At 38.6% G+C, this 24,430-nt stretch overlaps 1 protein-coding gene across 1 annotated transcript; it reads right to left on the reverse strand.

Moving 5' to 3' along the window:
- Positions 1 to 21: 21 nt before the first annotated feature.
- On the reverse strand, positions 22 to 23,257 carry adss2 (adenylosuccinate synthase 2). The gene is made up of 13 exons (XM_015003176.2): positions 22,821 to 23,257; positions 13,071 to 13,173; positions 11,673 to 11,741; positions 11,534 to 11,584; positions 11,308 to 11,374; positions 6,820 to 6,927; positions 6,092 to 6,173; positions 4,895 to 5,021; positions 3,704 to 3,858; positions 2,980 to 3,104; positions 2,774 to 2,871; positions 1,926 to 2,075; positions 22 to 969 (listed from the first exon to the last, which is right to left on the reverse strand). Exons 1-13 carry the CDS (start codon positions 23,004 to 23,006, stop codon positions 917 to 919), a joined length of 1,374 nt encoding a protein of 457 aa, XP_014858662.2. The 5' UTR covers positions 23,007 to 23,257; the 3' UTR covers positions 22 to 916.
- Between the last annotated feature and the right edge of the window lie 1,173 nt (positions 23,258 to 24,430).

A 24,430-nucleotide genomic window follows, 5' to 3' on the forward strand; every position in this document is an offset into this window, starting at 1 on the left:
ACAAAGACAACAACAATAAAATATCTGAAATATTATCTTTATCGGTTCATAAGTTACTTTTCTCACACATGAACAGAGCATTGCAGCGAAAGTGCAAAGAAACCAAAGCAATACGACTTAAATCACATGAATATGAGCAGAAAGACCCCTAGCCAACTAAAATTATTCTCATTTACGGAAAGATTACCCATTCGGGATTCTCTGTAGCCTTTCCTGGAAAATCCCCACATTATGGACAGACATTTGGATTTTCTTATGATCAGCAGTCAGGAGAAGCTTTCGCCGACTACAAGACATTTAAGAGTTACGTCTTCTGGCTGAACGACGAGGCAGTGCAACTTCAAAGCTCAGAGAAAACAAAAATGCAAAAGGACTGTTTTTTTTTTTTTTAAGTCTAAAAGATCCCTTTACCCACCGCATGTTGTGCAAATCTGACAGAAGAATAAAATGTAAAGCCGACAGAGTCCAGAGCATCTAAAGTGCTGCGGTTCAAACCGACCGCCACCGAAGTGCCATGGGGATTTAAAAAAAACAATAAAAATAAAAATCACAGCAAGAAACCGAGACAGATAAAAACACCAGTACCGATTAGAACAGTTCTTGTGTCTGCGTCGGAGCGATCCCTGATCTCCTCGCAGACGGAGTTTCTTTTAAAATAAACGACTACAACCCCACAAGAGACAAAAACGAAGGACAGACAGTGTTTTGCTTTCAGTTTAAAATGTTAAAATGGTGGGAAATCTTTCAAACACAGTGCTCAGTCTGACGGAAGTCCGATCTACAGAGTCAGTGGCGCGGCCCGGTCCGATGGAGTTAAAACAGTAACAACAGAAGTGGTCGTGTCTTTGAGACAGGTAGGTTGGCTGTGTGTAACGTTGGGCGGATGAAGGAAGGAGGGTGTGTCGCCTTCGCTCCTCTAAAACAGCTGGATCATGGACTCCCGTGACTTTCCCACTCCGATCCACCTGACTGAAGAGAGAGGAAAGATTTTTATTCACCTCATGAGGAGTCTGGGGTTTAATCTCTTTTTTTGAAATGATAACGCTCAACAGGAGATGGTGACCTGCAGGTGGGTGATAATCCCACCTCTGATCACCCAGAGCCTAATTTGACCTCACCAAGCAGATGCACCCAAAGTAAAACGAGATTGTTCCTGTGATGAGTGACTCCAGTTTCACTGATTTATTGGTAACCAGAAAACAAGAAATCAAGACAAATGCAGCTGGAGACACTGAACTTCAATTGATCAACAAAAACCCTGAAGGCCACATGGGAAAATGGCTGCCCCGTTTTGAGATATTAGTTGCAAAAGTCTTCATTTATTATTTTTTTTAAATATGCTGACCTGGACATTGCACATATGATTCACACAAAGCATCATGGAGGATATGAATTTAAATCAGAGGTTCGATATTAAAATCATTTTTCAAGGTGAGATTTTGCTGACAAATTTACTTTAAGGCTCTTTCCATCCTAAAGGAGCGCCGCAGATGAAGTGGTGGAAGAACCAAATAAGAAACGAGTACCAGATTGTTGCCTCTTACTAAAATATAGTTCCTGATGATATGTGGCAACAAAAACAGTAAAACGTAACAATCAATTACTGATCGGTTAGTAATCATTTTGTTGGCACAAACATGACTTTGCTGTAATAGTTTGCCTTTTTTTTTTTTTTTTTTTTTTTTTTTTTTTTTAAGAGTTTTTGGAAGTCATAGGATGAGAGTTTGAACATACACGCTCAGGAATGTCAGATTGTTTAAAAATGTTCAAATATTTGAAATAACTACAATAGAAATCCTCAAAATGTTTTATTTCATTAAGGCTGTGCGGTTAAAGTGATAGCAACAAGCAACAGAAAAGTGTTCCTTCAGTCATCGTCGTGTGTTTGCATGTATGCGTGTGTGTTTGTGCGAGTGTTTCCGTACCAGGTACTCCCACATGCTCCTCCACGAAGCGCACGTACTTCTGGGCGTTCTCTGGCAGCTCCTCGAAGCTTCGAGCTGCTGAGGTGTCGCTCTTCCAGCCGGGCAGCGTCTCGTACTGGACCTCGACGCGCTGCAACACCTCCTGATTGGCTGGTGCAAAATCAGTCAGAGCAGAGGACAATTTGAAAGCGTTCGCCTGACAGCAAGTCGTTAAAAGCTGGGGCTCTCTGACCAGATTCATGGTAAAGGAAACGTAATCTGATCGGATTTTTGTTTTTTATTAGATGTCTTATTCTGAGCCAAAAAAGAAACAAAAACTGGAAAAGCAGGAAAAAATCTTTAATAAATATATAATTAAAGGCAAATAATTTTTTTAGTTAAAAGCAGCAAGCAGGTACAGTTTTTTTCCATGACCGCGAAAAAGTACTGCGATTGCCTCCGTGCACCATCAATGCGCAACACTCCACTGATGAAGAAAAAGCATGCTGAGATTAATTTGATGTTTGCTGAAGAACATTTGGACGAGTCAGTGAGGTAAAAGGAGAATACAATGCTTTTAGATAAGAACAAAGTGGAACTCTGTGGAGTAAATGCTCAGGATTTCACCTTAAAAACTCCAAACTTCATATCACTGAAGGAAGATGAATGGAGAAATGTGCAGAGAAAAAACTTCTCAATGGATCTGATGACATAAGGATGTTTTTTTTCTTCCAAATAAGACATCTGACACCTTGTATTGTTGAATTTAAAATGTGAGGAAATAACTGAAAGTTTTAATCTGTGCTAAAATTTCTTCAACAGAAATACACATTCCCGTGTTAAATACTTTTCTTCACAGGCACACTTACCTGGAAAATGAGGTATAATTTCACCATCGACTTTGTAAGCTAAGCCCACTTTGATCTCTGAAAATACGTCAAGTATGTCCAGTTTTGTAAGCGCTAACCTGAAAGAAAAATAAATGAAGTATCTCTCTTTATATCTTTCACATTTTGAAAAAAAAGAAGCTAAAACTGAAAGGAAAACAGAACAAAAAAAAAAAAAAAAAACATACGCAGTGAAGCCATTTATCATATGTGCGTATTTGATGAGCACCAGGTCCAGCCAACCGCAGCGCCGTTTCCTGCCCGTGGTCACGCCGATCTCCTTCCCTCTGTTCTGAAGCAGCTCTCCGATCTCCTGATCAGCAATAAAGAAACAAACATCTCACATGTGAGTTTTCTGCGGTCTTCCTCTAGCAGCAAACCATTAAAGTTCAGTCTGACCTGTAATCAGGATTTACAGGGTGGTTTAGCTTAATGAAAAATATACTGCAGATGGACGCAATGTGCCAACATGTCCTCTAGATGGTGCTGTTTTACAACAAAATGCTCCTCTCTAAAGAACTGGACTTCTACGTCATGTTTCTAACAGCATAATAACACCTATGACTATGTTATAAATAACACCAGTATGTATAAAGAATGAGAAAATCTTACAACAGAAAATCTACACTTTCTATTCCAAATCAAAAACTGAAGAAGAATAACTTTGTCATGACTGCTCAAGCAGAGCCTTTTCTATTTACGCCTGCTGGTAAATTATTTGTCATGTAGAAATATATTTTCCATAAGTAATCCTATGGAACTACTGCATCGCAATGGTTTTGAACAATATGGTAGTTTGACTCAGACAGGTCTTTTTATAGGTGCGTAATTTTAGGTTTGGTAGTAAAACTGAAGGCTCCTCCTGTGACAAACATAAAGCATTAATGTGTCATGCCGTGTGTATCTTCTTACGTTGCTCTGCTCTGAGGGGAAGGCACCGATGCCCACTCTGGTGGTGTAGGCTTTAACGACCCCGTAAACTTCGCCGACGTTCTGGGGAGGCATGCCGAGTCCCGTGCAGACACCGCCGACTGTGCAGTTGGACGACGTCACAAACGGGTAGGTACCTGCAAAAAATTTAAAATAAAAATCCACACATAAATATGCATCTTTTTCAGGTTTCAGGTTATAATAGGAGGATTATTTGGTCAATAAAAACAAACCAGGTCGGATACCTCGCCGTTTCCCTCAGCACTCCTCACCTTAATAATGGTTTCTGTTTGCAAATAAGATTCATAAATTGGCAGTATTATGTATTTTAACATAACCAATGTTATTTTTAGTTGTCAAGAAGTCATCACAACATGGTTCCTTTATTAACACTTTATCAACATTTTTACCAGAGTTGCACTGAGAAGTAGCTCGTATAAAGAGCTCAGCAGATGTGCAGTGCCACCAGGTGTTTGCTAATTGCTGCTGGCTAGTCTGAAGGAGTTGTGTAAGTTGAGGAACAGAGGGAGGTTGCTCTGTGAGGCTCTGAGGAGAAGCTGCGCCTCGAAAATGGTGCAATATCCAGCCAGGCGTTTTACACAGCTGAATGGTTGCCATGGGAGATTAAAGGATTTGTCAAACATGCATGAAAGAATCAAGGCAAAACTCCAAATATGTTTTTTGATGAGGGCGTAACGTTATAACATGGCGTAAAGCTCAAAAAAGTCAATTTTGCATAATACTGCCCCTTTAATGAGAAATCTGTGCAAGTTAAAATTCACACAGGTCACAGAAAATGATTCAAGCCAATCCAGGAACTCAAGGTAGGCTCTATGACAACCTAGCTGTTTTGATAATAGTGCTGAGTGTGGTCAGTGCTCGCAATAACAAAGGATCTGTTCAGGTGCGAGATAATTCCTGAAAATGACTGTAATTTATCTCGACTGACAGGCTGCTGCAAGTGGTCGCCTTGGTGCTCATGCAGTAAGGTTACACAGAGTGGTTACAGCTGGTGAGACGGCACGTAAACCCCAGACACTGGAGCACGTAGGGAAACTTACCGTCATCCCTACTCATGCCTCCAGGAAGGCTTTTGTGAAGAGCAACGCAAATCTTAATGTTATCTAACCAGAGCAGCCATTAGATGAGGCACACATGCGCCGACTTACTGACCGAAGTCTATGTCCAGAAGTGCTGCGTTAGCTCCTTCCACCAGGATCTTCTTGGGAGGGCCGTGGAGAGCCTCGTACATGAAGTGCACGCCATCCCTCACCATGGGCTTAAGTCGCTCCACATAGGCCTGAATCAGGTAAATAAAAATCAATCTTTAATATAAAAAACCCCCAAAACACAGCAAGGTTTTAGATGATCGTCCTGTTTAGATTACTTTTATTAATTTAATATTTCCTTTCATTGCTTTGCAGATGACATCCAGATTTATTTGCCCCTTAAATTGCAAAATGGTACAAATGATTCTCTTCAGCTGTTGCTAAACTGTTTAGCTGAAGTTAAATTATGGATGGAAAAAAAACTTTCTTCACCTCAATGAAAGCAAAACTCAAGTTCTATTATTTGGTCAGAAACTTCAGACTACAAATCCAGATCAGATTCTTGGTTCTTTAGCTCGGTCTTATCAGACCTCTGCTAGGAATCTTGGTTTCACTTTTGACAGCTCTTGAAAGCTAGATAAACAAGTTAGATCTGTCGTTAAATCGAGTTTTTAACCACCTTCGGCTTTTAGCAAAAGTTAAATCTTACTTCTGTTGTAAGGACTTTGAAGGACTCATCCATGCCTTCATAACAACTCGTCTGGATTACTGCAACTCTTTATATAGAGGGATGGAAAAATCGCAGATTCAGCGACTTCAAATGATCCAGAATTCAGCAGCACGGCTTCTCACAGGAACCAGGAAGCATGACCATATAAGGCCAACTCTGGCATCTTTACACTGGCTGCCTGTCTTTTATCGAATAGATTTTAAGATTCTTTTGTTAACTTTTAAAGTTTTAAATGGGTTAGCCCCCCCCCTTATCTTCGGGACCTTTAAAATTTCCAGTCTGTGTCCAGAACTTTACGATCAAATAATCAGTTATTACTTACAGTTCCTCGAACTCGACTTAAGAGGAAAGGAGATCGAGCTTTTTCTGTTGCTGCTCCTGTTTTATGGAATAACTTACCTTTCCAGATTAGATCTGCCCACAGCCTGGATCATTTTAAATCGCTTCTTAAAACTCATTTTTACTCTTTGGCATTTAATTGACGCGTGTTCTGTTTTGTCATTTGTGTTGTTGTTTTTGTACAGCACTTTGGTACAGTTTTATACCTGTTGTAAAGTGCTATATAAATAAAATTGACATTGACATAATTACCTTTAATTTATCCAGCTCTCCTTCTACGTCTATCTCCAGTGTCGGATACATGGCCTGGTACTGCTGAGCCAGCATTTTGTATCTGTAACAGGTGGTCAGCTCTGATTAGTTAAATTTCTAAAGTTAGGCACACTTTTCTGTGAAATGATCATGAGAAATTAAAAAAAAATATAAAAAAGTCATAAGTTTCCACAATGAAAGCATTTCAGCAATATCCAAACAAGTGGAAGAAAATCTTATCCGTACTTCACTGGGATTTCCTGAATTCTGGGGCTGTGCATGAACACGTTATTGAGAGGCGTTAACCTTTTGGAGAAATTTTAAATTAACCATGAAGCCATAACCTGATAAACATGAACTACGCATTTGTTCATTGGCATCATTAGACAGCACTCCATCAATAAAGTTTTAGGACAAATAAAAGCTTTTTAAAGTAGAAAACAGTCATTTTCCCTCGTGGTAAGTGCTTGGTGACTGCTGTGTATTTATAGGTAGTTATGCTCCACGTTTTTCTTTGGTCAAAAATGGAGATACAGATTTTGAGAGTCTATTACTGTATTTGAAAGGATTTCATGAAACAAAAAAAGATCAGAATGGACAATATCAATGTTACTGATTTACCGATTAGACAGAAACAAGAGGGGTAATGCTAAAAAACTCATGAACAAAATGATTGCTACAGAGCTAACTGAGGGCAGACAGTAAAATCCTGTAATGCAGGAACAGACCTTTCGGAGAACTGAGTGAAGTCGGCTAGTAAATCACATATCCTGAGACCGCTGCGTGCAGCCTTAGCCGAGTACACCGGACCGATCCCCTTCTTGGTCGTCCCGAGGCTGAGCAGGGCAGGGAGCAGAGAAGGGAGGAGAAAATTAACAAAAACATTCACATTAATTCACACCTCACCATTTTACAGCAACAGAGTTCATCATGCAATCACACATGAAACTCTTGTCATTTAACCAATCAGTAAGTCTGACTGAAACCGAACAGACCACAGAAAGAACCGTGTCCAATTAGCTGATCAGACATTTATTGTTTTAATATTTTACAGATACATCTTTAGCTCCCAAGCGACAGAAAATACCTTCTCTAGCTATTGAATGATCAGAAGTTCACCTTTTATGTACAGCACAGCATCAGAGAAAGAGTATTAGACAACAAATGAAGCAAAATGCACATTTGTATTTCAACAACATGCCATGTCAACGTGTACATCCGATAAGTTCTTCTATTAAAAGGAAGCTTCGGCACAGCGACATTTGCTGAGCCAACATGCAAACTACGGACCAGAAATAGACAAAGATCCTCTGCGAATATAGAGTTTCACTTGAAGCCCCAGTCAGTGTGAAACATCCACTCACCATGTGTCCCACAGTGGAAAGCTAATGTGGATTTACCACAACTACTACTACTACCATTATGAAAAAAAAAACACTTTTTTCTCTTATTTTTTACTTCATAAATGAAATTAAGAGGCTGAAGCAGGCTATTAAAGAATGTTCTAATTGGTAATTTTCTGAAAGGATTAATTTTTATTTCATAAATCATAAAATGTAGAAGTAAACAGAATATTTATATCCTTAAACATAACCCAAGTACAGTTTCATTCATTGTAACGTGCAACAAAACAAAACAAGAAATCTTAGGTTACGGTTATTAGACACACGCCTTATGAACCTGAAACAGTGACTGTTGTTGGAAAAAATGACACCGTATAATAAAATCTAAAAACGGTTTATTTATTTTTGAACTCTGGACTTCTGCTTTCCTCTGTCTTTATGGAAGCTGAACTCCAACTGTATTTTGAATAAAAACACATAAAGATGTGCTTGAAAGTAAAAGTTATGCAGCTTTGAACTTGTAAATGTGATAATACAGCGCGATCCCAACCGTTTGCAATTCCTGGAATATGTTTAGCCTGGTACTTTTAAGCAGCTTGGTTCTGTATGAATGTAATCTGTGTGATCCGACTCCAGCAGAATCCACCAGCCTGATGCATCAAACAGCTGAAAGCTTATAATGGCTGTGTCATTACAGCATGTGATCGCTTTGCCTCTCACACAGATTCGCTGGGAGTATTTGTACTTTGGTCGATGAGCTGCAAAGTCATTATGGTTTGTTCTAAAAAAAAAAAAACATCTCAAGATACAATTAGGGAGTTAAGTTCTTGATCCAAGATAAAAAAAATAAAAAATCTGTATAAGGTGAATTTATTGTTCATCAGCATGGATGAGTTGATGGTTAGATTCACTAAAACTAGATATTACTTCATTCAAGAAGAATAATGTGAGAATAAAACAGCAGCTCATTTTCACACACAAAAAAAACCCTATAATGACAATTACCCATCAGAGTTTTCTACCAAACAAATTTCATTTAATACCTTATATTAGCTTACTGGCTGAATTAAGTGTAACAATAAGTTTTTAATGGAGAAATTATGAGTAAAAACAGTGACATTTATGTGCTGGTAAAGCAACTCATTTTAACCTCATTGCTTTAAAAGCCCCCTTAAGCAAGCAGTAGGAAACTAAGTAACAGAGAAAGTTTATATAAAATCGGGAATAACTGCACCTTTAAAGAAGTCAGAGCTTTCTTCATAAAGATGGTGCAACAAACCAAGTCTTTTGTTCTAACAATCATTACCTAAATTTCCTCACAAAGGAAAATATTACACTAACAAAAAAATGTTTTCAAGGCAGCTCTAAAGTGATGTGTTCTGTACGTAAAATAAACTCCCACTACACCATCCTAGATGTTAACATATTTGTCTCTCTACTGTAGTATGCTATATTATCAAATACAAATTTTAAAGGGCTACTGCTAAATCTGCAAAACAAAAATAAAAATCTATATACTGTTTCTAGGCTCAAATTACTAAGTGAGAGAGAGGAGAATGTGTCGGTGACTAAAGTTTTCTATGACTTTATAGAGAGAAACTTTAGTTTTAGCACAGCTATATGCTATCAGCTGTACGATAGCATCTGAATACCAGTCTAAAACCTCTGTCTGAAACTGTAGGAACTTATTTTTTTTCCCTGAGGATCTGCAATACAAATCCTGTTCAAGTTTCAGGTTCTGACCTGTGTACTGGACAGTAAACAATGTACCGTATTTTCCGGACTACAAGTTGCTCTGGTAAGTCGTATCAGTCAAAAACTGAATCACGAAGAGGAAAAAACACATAATATGAGTCACACTGACCCATTCCATAAAATATGTTATTGAAAAGCTGATTTACTTTAGGAACTTTACCACTAATTGAGACGCATTATGTAGTTTAATTATTTTCACAGTTGGTAGTTTAAAAGTCTTCATTTCTGTTAATTATGATGATTTTTTCACTTGCAGCTAATGGAAACAACATTTAAGAATCATAATATTACACCAGACCAAAAACATTTTTTTTTAATTCTTAAAAACAAAAATGCGGTTTAATGAAAAGTATGTTTTATACCTGCTTAAAGGTTGTTATTTTCAAAAGTTGCTGTTATTCTGACAAACGAGAGTCATCAGGAGTTGGGATATTTCATCGACTATAACTGCATGAGTCATTTATTTTGAAATTGTTAAACGTGGCAGGGACCTCGTCCATGTTGTTATGATTTTGATATTCCTGTTTTTCAACAAACTTAAAAGCCTATTGGCAGTTTCTGACACACCTCTGATAGAGAGGCGGCAACGCAAAGTCATTCGTAACCATCTCAAATGGATACAAGAGTCATTTGTGACAACTACCATGTTGTGGAGGCATAATTGCACCGCTGACAAGCCTCTCAATGCTGCAAGTTCTTCAAGAACCCATCTGTGGACTCGTTCCTCCAGCTCTGGGCCATCTTGCTTTCAGTCTGCGATTACTTTGCAGCTGCAGGCGATATTTTACTTCTCGGTTCATGTCAGTCAGTATGAATTAACATTTAAACCGTCAGTCAAAAATGCATCGTGAAGAGAGAGATAAAAAAAAACAAAACAAACAGAAGTCACACTAGCCTATAAGTCACAGAACCAGTCAAGTGATGAAAAAGAAGTGTGACTTAATATCAGGAACATACGGTACATTTGAAGGACATGAAAAGAACTTAAAGTTTGGAGCTAGCATAAGGGTTAGAGGCAGGTTTAAGTCTCTAGAGATACTGATGCATAGCAGAAATGATTGAGAATGGTGGGGTTTATGAATCCAGGGGTCCGCCCAGGAACCAAGTACTTCTCAAGCTATCAGTCTGCACTGCCAGTCAACTTTCTGTAGGGTTCCCCCCAGTGTTTTATAAGCCTGACGGGCCACCAGGCTTTACTTGTGACCCCACCAGGCTAAGCACTGCTTATTTACTTAAATATTTTCAAAATGTTTGCATTTTTTAAGACTTTATAGTTGATATTCAGGTATTAATCTTCCAAGCTTTCAATAATACATAATTATCAAGTGATATTTTCAAATGTCCTGTCAACATTATTTAACTAAAAAACACGACAGGCTGCTGTATGAATGACTGCCCTAGTACCACCGGGCTTAGCAAGTTTTCTGGGGGAAACCTTGTTTCTGACAGAACAAACTAACCTTAATCTCACTGTTTGGAAATATTTCTAAAACACAAACCGTGGTGGTGTGGAAACCAAAAGACCGCCACAATAATCTTATTAATGTGGAATTTATTTAAAACAGGTGACAAGCCTGAACTGGTCTGCATGCTGGCTACATGAGCTTAGAGCCCAATCAATTAAAAGCTGCTGGCTAACCCAGGATGAGTATCTAAAGAGCTGAAAAGCAAACAAAGTAACTATTCTGCACAACAATTACTTAGATAGTACTACTACTAAATATGGTAGAGTTTATTTTATATTTTTGCTTAAATGTATGTGTGAGATATCAAAATGTTACAGATAAAACTATTAGAACATTAATCAATATGTCCAGATTTTAGCAGCAACAGGAATAATTGTAGTTTTTTGTGTGAAATAAAACATAATCATGTTCTACATTTTAGTTGTAAATTTATGTGTAAATTATATCTATTCTTTAGACTGGTGATAATCTCAGACCAAGCCATACCAACTTTTAGTTTTATGTACGTTAAAACTAAAAATAAAATCCTACATGACGTTGTCTTCCATGTTTGTTTACATTGTCCATACGTACGGATATGTTTGGACGAGCTGGAGTGTGTGTGCGTGTGTGTGTGTGCTACAACCATCTTTCTAAGCAACAGGTTTCTTACTTCTTGCCTGCTTGCTCTTGCCTCTGCTGTTCCTGAACGCCATCGACAGCTTGGTGGAAGTCAAACACTGCGGAGGAGGGAGAGAGGGGACACACACTCTCACACACCTCAGAGAAAGCAGGACTCACACATCCACCAATATGCACACATTCCAGCATTCACACACACATTCCCTTCCCCCCCCACCCCAGAAAAACAGCAAAGAGGCAGAGCTGGCAGGGCTTACCTATGTGTGCTCTGTCTGAGATGATCAGTCTTTTGTCCCAGTCCGTCAGGCCTAAACATACAGAGGAATACCTTTAATCTCTCGGGGTCTAATAAAACACGCTGTTGTACACCGGTGTAAAAATATGTATTTCACTCACCTTTCCCCTTGCCCTGGTTTTTCTCAGCCTCTTCAAACAGGCCTGGAAGGTGGATCACAACACCATTTCCTGAAACAGCCGCCGATGAGACAATGGTTATATTCACAGTTTCTGATAACTTTGTAACAAATAGATAACCGATGTAAGGATGATCCATGGAATTATACATTTGATTACCTGAATAATGTTTAGTATTGTTAAGAATGTACCAGTGTGGAAGTCTCAGCCTATATTGATACTCATTGATAATATTCAAAATTTACCTATCTATATATCTACCATTTTGACATTGTGAAAAAAAAATGACCACATCGTTGCTTCCTTGTTTCAGATAAATACTCCACAATCCCACAGAGCATCACTACCACATGCCCAAACAAACTGCACATGGTCGACCACATTCTTGTCCAAAATGTACCCCAACGGCAACAAGTTAGAAAGTTACAGGAAGACCTTAGAGTAATCCCGGGTTATTAACATATAAAGATAACGGTGATGGAATTTCATTGAATTCAAGATTTAGTCTAAAAACATCTTTTAGAAGATGTTGACTAATGAGGCTTTAAATACAAGAGTTGGGTGGACTTAAAGTTTTGACACAACATTTTGTAGTAATAATATAATAACAATAAAAGTGACGATAAGAACTATTTATTACTCCTTTCCACATAAAGAAGAAAAATTTGTACCGCCAAATTGCCCACAGTAACTGCATTTAATCATATATTTAAATTAATTGATGTGTAATGATACTCTCACTGAACAAACAGTGGAGACAATCCTGAAACTCACAATCTCCACAATACGAATGGTTTTGGGTGATTTTAAACATTTTTATTTAGAATGCACCATGACAATAATAAATCTAATTTTTTACTTAGGAAAATTATCACGATAAATGATAAACGATACAATAAAATCCCTCCCTTCACCAATAAAGAACAAAGGTAGAAAATATGGATGTGTCAAAAGTAAATGTGGAAACGAGACAAACTGAAACACTACAAGAAACTCTCCTTAAACACAGAAGCACTAAAGTGTCACGGACCCAGAAGAAATAGAGAAGGAGACGCAATTAAGCTGAATGTTGAAGCACAGATGTGTGGAGCGTTTGGGAGCCTTAAAGGAAGAGTTGGGACTCCATTAGCTAATGAAGTTAGTGCAGTTGAGTGGATGTGATGCAGCCCACAGCTTGGCGCCGAGTCAAGCTGCTCACAGTCTCTGTAGCAGTCATTAAAATGGATTTTTCACATCAAAAGGTAATATCTTAATCAATTTGCTCTAAAAAAAAATAATAATGAAGGACGCCCTTATTAGTGCGCCTGAATATGTGCACGTAGTTTGGATTTAAAAAAAAAAAAGAGAGAGAGGGGAAGAGAGTGTGCTGCTCTTACACACCAATGAAGGCGGTGACTTTGGGGTTGATGATGCCGCTGGGTAGGAGGTGAAAGTCGTACTCCACAGAGTCCACCACCACTGTGTGTCCGGCGTTGTTGCCGCCCTGCAGAGAAGCAGCAGAAAGCCGATGATGAGGAGAAGCAACAGAAATACAGAGGCCTGCTGGACGTTTTGTGTGTGTGTGTGTGTGTGTGTGTGTGTGTGTGTGTGTGTGTGTGTGTGTGTGTGTGCGTGCGTGCGTGTGTGCGTGCGTGCGTGTTTTTTTTTTTTTTTTAAAGAAACATTCAGGCTGAATCATTTGACGAGTAGCAGCAAGCAGGACACTTTCTGTTTGTACTGTTGGCCCCACAGGATCTTTCAGATATAACACAGGTTCAGTGGATTGTTGGTATGTTGTTTATTGTCTGAAAAGATAAAAATGGTGCACACCCAAAACCAATCCTACATGTCCGGGCAGGACCTGGTGTTCCTATTGGCATGATCAAATGAATGTCTAAACCTCACAGCTCAACTGCTGAGGATTATTCACTTTCAGATCAAGGAAACTGTAGCTGGAGGAAGAATATTTGGTTCTCCAGCGGTCTTCACCACCAGCTGTAAGAAATGACAAACCTGAATATCAAGGTTTTGGTTGTTATGTTTGCACAGAGGGAGAGATCAGTTACACCTTTAGCAGCATTTAATGGCCGTGCTGCTGTCCTTGTCCCACTACCCAAAGTCACCGAATAGAAAATCAGTTTATTGATCGATGCATGTTAGTGCAGTCTGAACCCATAATTACTGAAACGCCATCAATTAGCTCATTAACACTGAGCTTTGTACATGGTTACATCACAGAGCGGGACATCTGACAGCTTAGAGGTGAGGATATTATCACCAATCTGAGAAACTGGTTAATGAAACTAAACACTTGGATTACTCTAGGAGTTTGATAAAAATGCCACAACTAATTAAATTATAATCTGGCTACAAGTAGCACAGACCATCAGTAATACAACTCCCTTCACCTGTTGCTGCATGCTACCAGTCGAATGGCTGAAAGACCTTTCCTTCACTCAAAAGGAGCTCAAATCGTCTGAAATATTTCCAGTCACAAATAACACAAACTGTCACGATTAGCTAACATTAGCTTCTTATACTTGTCTTACTCTAAAAACTCAAAATAAATAAATAAATAAATAAAAAATAAACATTTAATAAAAACTACAGGTACTTCCAAATGTAGAGGGTGCTTACTCTATTTTACTCTTAAGGTATCAAAATCAAAAATATCAAAAAGCCTTTGAATAGACACTGAGAATCAGAGATTCTACGTTATTTTGGACATATATCAACACTCAGCTATACAATTTACAACATGCAATTATCCAAATGTTTCCTCAAAACAATTATAGATACAGTGCAGCAAATAAGAATTTGCCCCTAACAGATTTTGCATTTGTGTGGTGGCTGTGGAGTAGTTTTCTTCAATAATTATAGGTTTGATTCCAGCTTCCTGCTGTCACATGCCAATGTGGGCAAGGCACGTAACCCCACGTCACCAACCGATCTGTGTGTCGGTGTGCAAATGTGAGATTGTGAATGGGTGAATGTGGCTGTAGTGTAAAGCACTGGAAAACTTGTCACACTGAAATGTTTAAATCAAACTAATTTTAAGGAGAAAGAATAACCTAAGTAAATACAAAAAGAAGCTTTAGGATTAAGATTTTATTTATAAACTTCACCAGAAGTTAGATTATGACAGTTATAATAAGAAAAACATTAGAAACAGCTTGTGAAAGTACAAAACAAAAAAGACCTAAGCCAAATTTAACTGCAGATCCATTTTTCTCTGTCTCTAGTTCATCCCTGGACCAGGATTTGCTCCCCTTTCTGCAGTCTGTAAACATAAATCAAAGCTAGCATGTGCTTTTACCACAGAGTTATTCTTGGCCAGCACAGTACCCTGCAGGTGTAGAGGGCAACACATGATTGGGAAGAGATGCCTCTCCTTTTTAGAAAGCACTTTTACGACACATCCCTCCCCAACAGAACCAAAGAACTGCGCTCTGCTTCATAGGGTCCCGTGACCAGAACCTCATTCCAGTCATAACAAACTGAACTGTTAGTGGTCCGACACCTGCTGCTGTCCAGAGGTGGAGAGGCAGTACAGAAAAATTTAAATCATATCATGATATGATAGGGTTCATATTAAAAAAACAACAACAAAAAAAGCACAGTTTAAAAACTGGTACTATAAAGAAATCACTATCCTGGATATGACTGAGAAAAATATGATGAAATAACTCAACACTTAGAAAACATTTCCCAGGAAGGTATGAAACTTGTTGTGCTGTTTGTGGGTGTCACTATAATCAAGTGTGGGTTGAACATCGACCCAAAGTGAAACGGGGTGGTCACAGTTCTTAATTTTTACTGAAACGACCACTAAACGTATTCTTCTCTGTCCCTGGAGTTCATTTCCTCTGACTATCACTACATCTACTTGAACATTTTAGTCAGCAGAGGTAAATTGCCACATAAAACTTTCAAAATACATAAATTTAAAGGCTTAGAAACACGAGATCAATTACATAAATGTATATTTATACGTTCCACTGAGGTATGGGTATAAGATCGCTCTGGTGCCTCAAAACATGAACAAACTTTCACTTCAGTATTTTTCCTATTGCTAAAGTTCAGTGTTGTGTGGCATTAAGGCTCTTCCTGGGTTTCTCAACAAACCATAACCAACCTTGTCAATGTGCAACATCTGATATATTTCTTCAAGCCATCCTCCCAATCTTCGAAAGCTTGAGGGACTGAAGCCATATCTGTTTAAGGTGTAAAAGTTTATTATCGTTTTCCCTATTCAATTGAAAAATCTTCCGGATTTTATCTCATATGCCAACATCCATCAGACAGGGATTTGAACTGTTTGCTAGAAAACAAGTGTGGTAAAGCTCAATTTCAAACTACTCCCATTTGCTTTAAAATGGTTTGATCTTACACTCCCCTTACTTCTGATAAATTCAGTCACATTGTTGCACTTGTGGACGGTTATTAAAGTCAACCTATCACTCTGATAAAGACAATGTAAAATGTCTTTCTTTGTTTAAAGAGAGAATGCTTTCATGGGAAAGAATTCTTGGTAGCACTTTATTTGAAGGGGTGAGTATAAGGCTGGCATAATTCTTGAAAACCCTCTTTCAGTTGTGAAAGAATTATTCCTTGAAATAATTCTTTCACAACCGAATGACACTTCATGAAAGAACTTAGGACCACTTCGTGTGAAGGGGTGTGCATAAGACTGACATGACACTGTCATAAGCAAGACATAACATTTGTAATGAACATGAACAATGTTCATTACAAATGAACATTCTTGAAAAAAATTCTTCCAAGAATTCTTGTTCAAAGGATTCTTGTGAAAGGATTCTTTCACAACTGAGACTGAAGCTGGGTGGAGCAACAAATACGTTCATGTTTTACGAGCATGAAGTGCGTTTTGATGGTACGCTCGCACAGTGTCAAAGTAAAAGACAGAACAGGAACTTCTGCAACAAGCCATACAGTTCAGCTGTAGCATTAACTCAACCCGTTATGATCACACAAATATTTGTAATGTATTCTGGTCTTTGCGGAAGTATTCAAGTATTCATGTCCCTTTGTCACATTGTGCAATATTACAACCACAAACTTCAAGGTAGTCTGCAAGGGTTTTTTACGTAACATAGTGAAACAAAGTGGGCAAGTGCATCATGGAGGGAAAAAAGTGGCATGGTTTCCCAATATCTTTTTACAAAAATGTTAAAACAATAAAGAAAAAAGGCTTCATCTTCCTGGGTGATTTCTAGATGGTGCTTCAGTATTTCCACATAAAGTTCTTTCCTCGTAATTCTATCTATTTCATGAAGTGCACCAGTTCCTCCTGCAGCAGCCCCCCCACCCCCCAGTTTCATCAGACATAGGACATGTCTCCAAAAATGAAGGTCTTTGTCCCTGTGTGCATTTGCAAACTGCAATCTGTCACTTATGTGTTTCTTTTGGAGAAATTGCTTCCTCCTCACTGAGTGGCCTATCAATCCATGTCGGTACAGGACACATTTCAGTGTCACCATATTCAGCCAACATCTTCATAAGCTTTTTTGCTAAATTTTGGGGTCAGTCTACACATTGTGGGCCAAAATACGTCCATCTCTAGGACACACAACCCGTCTTCTTCCTGAGCGTGTCAAACAAGAGAGCAGTGTGTTCCAGGAGTGACCTTGAAACACTTTCCACAGGTGAGCCTCTAATTAACTCAAATATGTCGGGCAAGTCATCAGCAGTCTCCAAAGCCGGGTAGCACTGACAGATAGAGATAGCTATCTAGATGCGCTACGGTAGAAAAACCAATGAGGTAGCACAGATCGTCAGAACATCAGAAGCATGTTCTTTATTTACCAACAGTGGACTTCTTCCTCCAGCTCTAGCTTTTAGCCTGCAATTAGTTTTCCTCATGGCTACAGATGGTAATGTTTAATCCTTGGTCCATGTCCATCAGCATGAATAAATATTTAACACGAAGAGGAAAAAAAACATATACAAGTTGTACCTGAATATAAGTCTCAGGACCCACCAAACTATAAGAAAAAGTGTGACTTATAGTCTGGAAAACATGGTGCCCTATGGAAGCAGCTATAATAAGAAATTAGGAATGTCACAAAAGTTTTATTTGTATGGTTAGCCAAAATACTTTTGACCTCTTAAATGGTGGAGAATCAAAATTGATTAAATATCTTGATAACGCAAGTTAATTAACAACCATAAGAAGAAAATACCTTAGTTGTGCTTTGGGGGACGCGTACGTATTTCAGGTTTGACATATAGAGAATGTTAGCCTCTGTTTACGCAACGTCAAGGGTCAACAGAGCAACGGTTCCTTCTTCACACCTCGGTCTTGTGTTCTCTCAGAGAGTCGCCTTGGTGTTTTCACACTCAAACACCAGACTCCAAGGCAACAAGACGCATTAGTGTGCTTCATTTGTCTGACTAACGCACAAAAACCTGATCCATGGAAGCAGAAGAAATGAGGGCGTGAGCAGGTAGGGAACCTGATGTACTAACTGCTATGCAATTATATTTTTTGAAATAACAATACAGTCTCACGCATTTTCTCTCGTCTACTTGCCGCCCTTACTCTCAGAGGCCTATGCTGTAACAAACACCAAGAAAAAAAAACTGCTTGCAGAGTCGATTTTATAAAAAGATCGATACTATCTCTTTCAGCTCACCACAGCATACTCACGTGTCAGTGAACCCCCTCGCCCCCCATTTTAAACGTACACATCCAACAAGGCATGGAAAGGAAGCGGCGCAGGAAGCCAAAACCTGTTTTCTCGTTTTATGTCCAGCTACGTTCTTGGAAAGACAGTCTGTGGAAAGACACTTAGAAGAAGAACTTGTAATGTCAACTTGTTATCAACAGAGTAAACTAATAGCTCTCTGAACACGGCAGATATTCGGAGCACTCCAAAGATAAACACCACTGTTATCCCCAGCAGGCTGAGGGAGATGGTGTTGAGCTTAAAATTTTGGCTATAGAACAATCTTTGCTAATAATAACATTAAATGATTAGGCTGAGTGACTTGGAACAAGACTTCCTAAACAGGAGAGAAATAAAAGCTAATAAACCAAAACTAATAAAAAGAGCATTTTAGCTGAGAGATTCAGAAGCCCCAAAGAAATCTCCACATTCCCAGATTGGCTAGACAAGAATCTATGTTGCTTTTTTATGACCTGGAAAATAGATCAATACAGGACGTTACAAGTGGTCTGAATACATTGCATAGTCTGCAACAGGACAGCCAGAATGCAGGCGTCTATTCTGATTAAATATATGGCTCTATGCCACTAACAGAAAAAAAGCTTTTTCATACATTTTACCTCATCCCACCTCTGTTGCTTTCACCAACGATCACATCTAGTCTTTTTTTCTGAAGATCAAAGAAAACAATCATCCCAATCATAGGTGGAGAGCTGGGAGTCGAAACAGTCCAAGGCAAAAAGCTCCTAGTATGTCGGGGTCTCACCTGATTTACATGGAAAACCAGATCTGATGCCAATTTATGGCTCCAAGCTAGAGACATGAACACTTAACACACAAGTTGGTAATGAGTTGGCTTAATTTGCGCCGCAGTCATTTCCCATCAGTCCAAAACAATACGGCTGTTTATCACAACACCCCCGATATCTGACTCAAATTTGCCATTACCGAATCATTATGAGATCATTTTTGAGTGTTTATAATGTCAAACAAAACAAAAATCAGGCACTTCAGTGTAAAACCATCAGGGTGATCAGATAAAGTTGGACATCAGGAACAGTTTTAACGTAATTATATACAAGTTGGGGTTCATACAGCATGTGGGCATTGTGTTTGCCCACACTGCTCTTTCATTCTCATAGTTTGTTCGTGTGTGTGTGTGTGTGCGTGCGTGCGTGCGTGTGAATTACTAGCACATTATCTGTTACTGCTGATAAGGCAGCAATGGCTTTAAGAACTTATTGCAAACGGAAAACAGCCATCAGAAAACGATGCATGACAGTATTTTCCATAGACACTGGTTCACCGCTCTGGACCTTATTTTTGCAATCATTATTCATACCGGCTTACACTGGTCTGTCTGCCATTTTTAAAACATGCATTACACAATACCCTTGTTGAATATGATAAACACCGATGCGACTTCTAATGCCTTCTGAAATCAAGACGCTTGTGACTCCAGCTATCCTTCAGCATCTCAGCCTCTGTCTCTAATTCAAGCCTGGGCCTTCAGGGAAGTGTGGGTGAATCTGATTGGCCAAATATTTTGGCCTAAAGACTATCTATGTATGGCACTTGGAAACATAATAGTCTGTCATATATTCCAGTACTTTGCAATACTGATATTTTGCATTCTGCAGAAATGCACAGACACTTACCTGCATCGTTAGTATAAGACGCACAGGCTTACAAGAAACTAAACTGCATACTGTAAATATGTTGTGTATAAATACATACGAATGGATACATACTTAAAGGCAAATTTAATACATGCTTTTGTGTCATTACTCCAAAAAGGCAGGTTAAACCTGAACTCGACGATTCCAGTCAAACATGGGATGAAGACGAATTCCTGCAGTGTAATGAATAAATACATAAGAATGGGGAAATATGAGGATTCGATTAAATAACTTTGGGACATGGCATTTTAATTGGTGCTCTACTGAAACTTCCACCAACGATCATCATCTCAGAGTTACAGAGAATGGTCAAAACAAGATAATCCACTGACTGGCAACTATGTAGACAAACATCAAAGAAACTAAACTGTATCAAGATGGTAGAAACGTGGGATTAAATCAATCATTCACTGCAACCGAGGTACACAGGATGTGATAATTGAAGCCTCAACATGTTTAACCTTTAAACAGACAAGCCTTTAAACCTTTAAACATCAAACTGAGTGCCACCCATGTCAGCTGAGAGAATCCTACTTTACAAGTTCACCAAAATAAGACATTATAGCTCCATAGAGATACTTCAGGGTAATGGTAATCGAGTAGAGTTGGGGGGATATTCTTGGTCCACTTTGGGTGATTCACTAACAACTGGACATTGTGCAGATGCCAGTCAATCTGAGAATTATTGCTAACATCAATGAATTCATCTCTTTTTGGCCAAGGTGTTCCCATCGTCTGATGAGTATTTCAAGGAGGACATTGTGCCACGTCAAAAGATAAAATTACTTTGGGACCGTTTTCTTGAACACGGCATGAGTTTACTGAACTTCATCAGCCTCCACAGTCACCTGATCTCAATCCAATACTAAACCCTTGGAGTGTGATAGAAAGAGAGATCTGCTTTATGGTTGTGCAGTCAACAAATCTGCAGCAACAGTGTGATACCATCAAGTCAGTATGGACCAAAATATTGAATGACAGCATGTTGAATCAATGCTGTCAAGAGTAAATAAAATCGGTGTGCAGGGGTACAGCACAACCCCTGTATGGGGCCGTCACAGGTTCTAGTCCCAGCCTGATGACCTTTAATGCGTGTCTTCCCCATGTCTGACCACTCTCAAATAAAGGTCACTAGACCCAATAAAACCATGTGTGATTATTAGAACAAACCAAATCATTAAGTCTGATCTCATAAAAGTTGAAGGATGTAGCGTTTACAAATGTATATATATTATTTTTTACATACTTGTTAAAATTATCACCATGTTGTGACAATATAACATGAGACAGATAATCTGTGACAAGATTGCTCTTCTCCACCTCCTCCTCGGTGCCACTATTGCTGTCTGAAAAAAAATGCACCACTACCAGCCAAAAACAACTAACCAGAGTCACGAGGAGTGTCTTTGAACTGTTAATCAACCTGATGTTCCTGCTGCTAAATGTGGTAATGGCGGAAAAACAACTTATTGTTACAAGAAAACTGTTTATCTGTCATCATCTGTGGCAATGCCAAATGGCTTGAGCATTCATGGCATCCTCTATTGTGGTAAACAAGCTGTAGCATGGCAAAGAGCATGTGTGTGAAGGGTGAATCCACTAGTATGATTGACAGCGTTAAGACACTCCTCCTGGCTCTGATCGGTTGTTTCTGCCAGAGATGTGTTCAGATGACAGCAGGTCCATAGGGAGAAGGCCGAGATTTTTTTATACGTTTTCACACATTATCTCTTATTTTATACTGTTATGACATTGTGATAATTTTATGTAATTTTTTTTTAAGTTACACACATACTGTTGCTATAATGTAAGCAAAATTGTAAGGATTTTTTTTTATTTGCTACTAGAACATAGCAAATTTGCTGTAGCCTTGCATTGTTTTTAAATCATACTTTTAGTTGTTTTCACCTGATAATGTTAGCTTGACCTAGTATTCAGGCTTGAAACTTTTTTTGGCACTGAAAAGCTGTTGCAAATGAAAAGTGGAATTAATCAATAAACTATTCAATTAACTTCATAACTTTTAGAATTGTTTATGTTCTTCTGTAATTTAAAAATGTCAGGGTTATCTTTCTTAGCAAAATATATATCTATTTCTAAAACACTAAAGACTTTTGAATAGTAAATCATGTATAATAATAATCCACTATAATCTTAACGTATTAGGAGTCTCAGAAGAAGGTGTTGCTCTGGCAACAAAAACAGTCCTTTAGTTAACTAAACAACTAAGTGTTCATTGTAGCTAAAACATAAAAAAGACTGAAGAGTGGCTTGTGGCTGCTATATTTACCAATAACTATCATTAACTATATTACATCTACATTGCAGGTATTTAAAGAGCTAAGCAGCTAGCAAGAATTCAAGGTGACTTTAGCAAAAACAGAGCAAGTCTGTCTGATATTGCTTAGACTGTTAAAACCAACGCTGCGTTCAAGAAATTTCTGCAAAACTGAAGAAAACGTCAACATATCGTTCTGATTCTCATAGTGCTTAGCTTTATGCTTAATGCTAACCCTGAGAAAACACCTGACGTATAAATGTGTAGCCGAACTCCTCTCATCACTGAGCGGGAGAAATTGTCAGAAACTCCCACACTGGAAGTCGGAAGCTGTCAAAGAGGGGTTTTATTTCCGCTTGGCTTCCCCTAATTAAACGAGGTGACATGAAAGCAGCGTGACTCCGACGTGAGGGAAAGAAGCACCGTTTAGCTAGCGACCAACGGTTACTTGCGGGGGCATTTACACGGCAACAGCTGGCGCTTTGTAGCCCGAGGGCTCACCTACCTGACATCTGCACACCATGTCCGCGTCTTGAGCCAGGAGATCCACAACTTTCCCTTTCCCCTCGTCTCCCCACTGAGCCCCGAGCACCACAGTCACTCGGTTGCCAACGGGCGGTCTCGGTAGTGTCCGCTGGCTTCTGTTGCCGTCCGAGGCCTCGACGGATTCCTGACTCCCACTTTCAGACATTTCTGCTGGGTTTCTCCCCCGGCTGAGAGACTGTGTTGTACCGAGCAGCTGCCTGCTGCTTCTGTCGCCCCAATGACAGAGAAGCGAGAGGGAGCTCTCTCCCCACAGCGACGTTAGGAGCTGCGGAGCAACGCTCTCTGCACATGCGCGACTGCTCGAATTCCAAAATTTAAAATCCTGAAATCTAAACGGAGAGCTACAAATAAACACCTTTTGGTTGCTATTTTAAAATAACAAAGAACCTGCTTGTCTAAAAATAAATCAATAAATAAGTAAAAATAAAAAAAATAAATAAATAAAAACACGTTAAGTGAACCAAGTGAAGTGAAGTCATCTGTTCTACAGCTCTTCTACAATTTCAGGTGACACTTTAACTTGTGGAGGTGTGTTCATGCACAGGAAGAAGTGATGTAAAAATAAGAACAGAAGCAGCATCTGTCACCCTTCAGTTAAAATTAAACCACAAATGGAGGAACAAACACTGTGATCAAAGTCTTTCTTCTATGATTAACCATATGTGTTAGTAACACTTTTAGGATATAAGTTTAAACCCATTTTCAGTATTCACAATTGATCACAAAGTCTTTGTTTTCTTTTGTGTTTCTTTGTGATATTTGCAACTATTTATGGCTCTCTATTGGTTATGTGCGAATATTTCTAATTCTCACATAAATTTAATATATAATTTAATGATTAATTCCAAACCTTCCTGTTTATCCTGTGTATGTGAATTAAAATAGACTCAGATAAACCAATTGAGTGAATGTGAATCTTAGCAAACAACTATCAGATGAAACAGAACTAGATGTGAGAACCGCACATAAAAAAGTTAAAGAAGTTCACAGTTGTTGAGTTCTATTAAAAGCTACACAATGTCATAAATATAAAACAAAGACACGGTTGCATTTATTTAGCTACAAAGGAAATGACAGTGTCATTACGGTTTGTTACATTCATTGCTGTTTTGCTAAAGTGGAAAAATGAAACACAGATCACATTTAAGAATGTTGTCTCCGTCCTTGCAGTCCCCAGTAAGTTTCCATACTGGTGTTTAGATCTGAACAATCTTAATAAATTTAGCTAAAATAACTTAGCAGATTTTTTTCTTTTGCAGGGCTTCTGCTCTGTTTTTTTTTTCTGCCAGTCTGGCAATCTGTCTCCCTCTAGTGGAAATAAAAGGTATATATATTTAACATCAATTTTAATAATACTGAAATTTTTAATATCTATCTATCTATCTATCTATCTATCTATCTATCTATCTATCTATCTATCTATCTATCTATCTATCTATCTATCTATCTATCTATCTATCTATCTATCTATCTATCTATCTATCTATCTATCTATCTATCTATCTATCTATCTGTCTATTATTTCCTGCTGCAGACGGAGATCACGCTGTACGGATCACATCACGCCTG

This window comes from Poecilia mexicana, unplaced genomic scaffold, assembly GCF_051168715.1.
Source record: "Poecilia mexicana isolate PSO_F unplaced genomic scaffold, ASM5116871v1 scaffold_15, whole genome shotgun sequence".
Taxonomy (NCBI): Eukaryota; Metazoa; Chordata; class Actinopteri; order Cyprinodontiformes; family Poeciliidae; genus Poecilia; species Poecilia mexicana.

Bases quoted from the DNA above. Each gene is read 5' to 3' on its own strand.
- adss2 (XM_015003176.2), bottom strand. From the start codon at position 23,006: ATGTCTGAAAGTGGGAGTCAGGAATCCGTCGAGGCCTCGGACGGCAAC. The intron at 11,742-13,070 runs GTGTGTAAGAGC...CGGCTGTTTCAG, and splicing joins CAAAGTCACCGCCTTCATTG to GAAATGGTGTTGTGATCCAC. The intron at 11,375-11,533 runs GTAAGCCCTGCC...CCTCCTCCGCAG, and splicing joins CTCAGACAGAGCACACATAG to TGTTTGACTTCCACCAAGCT.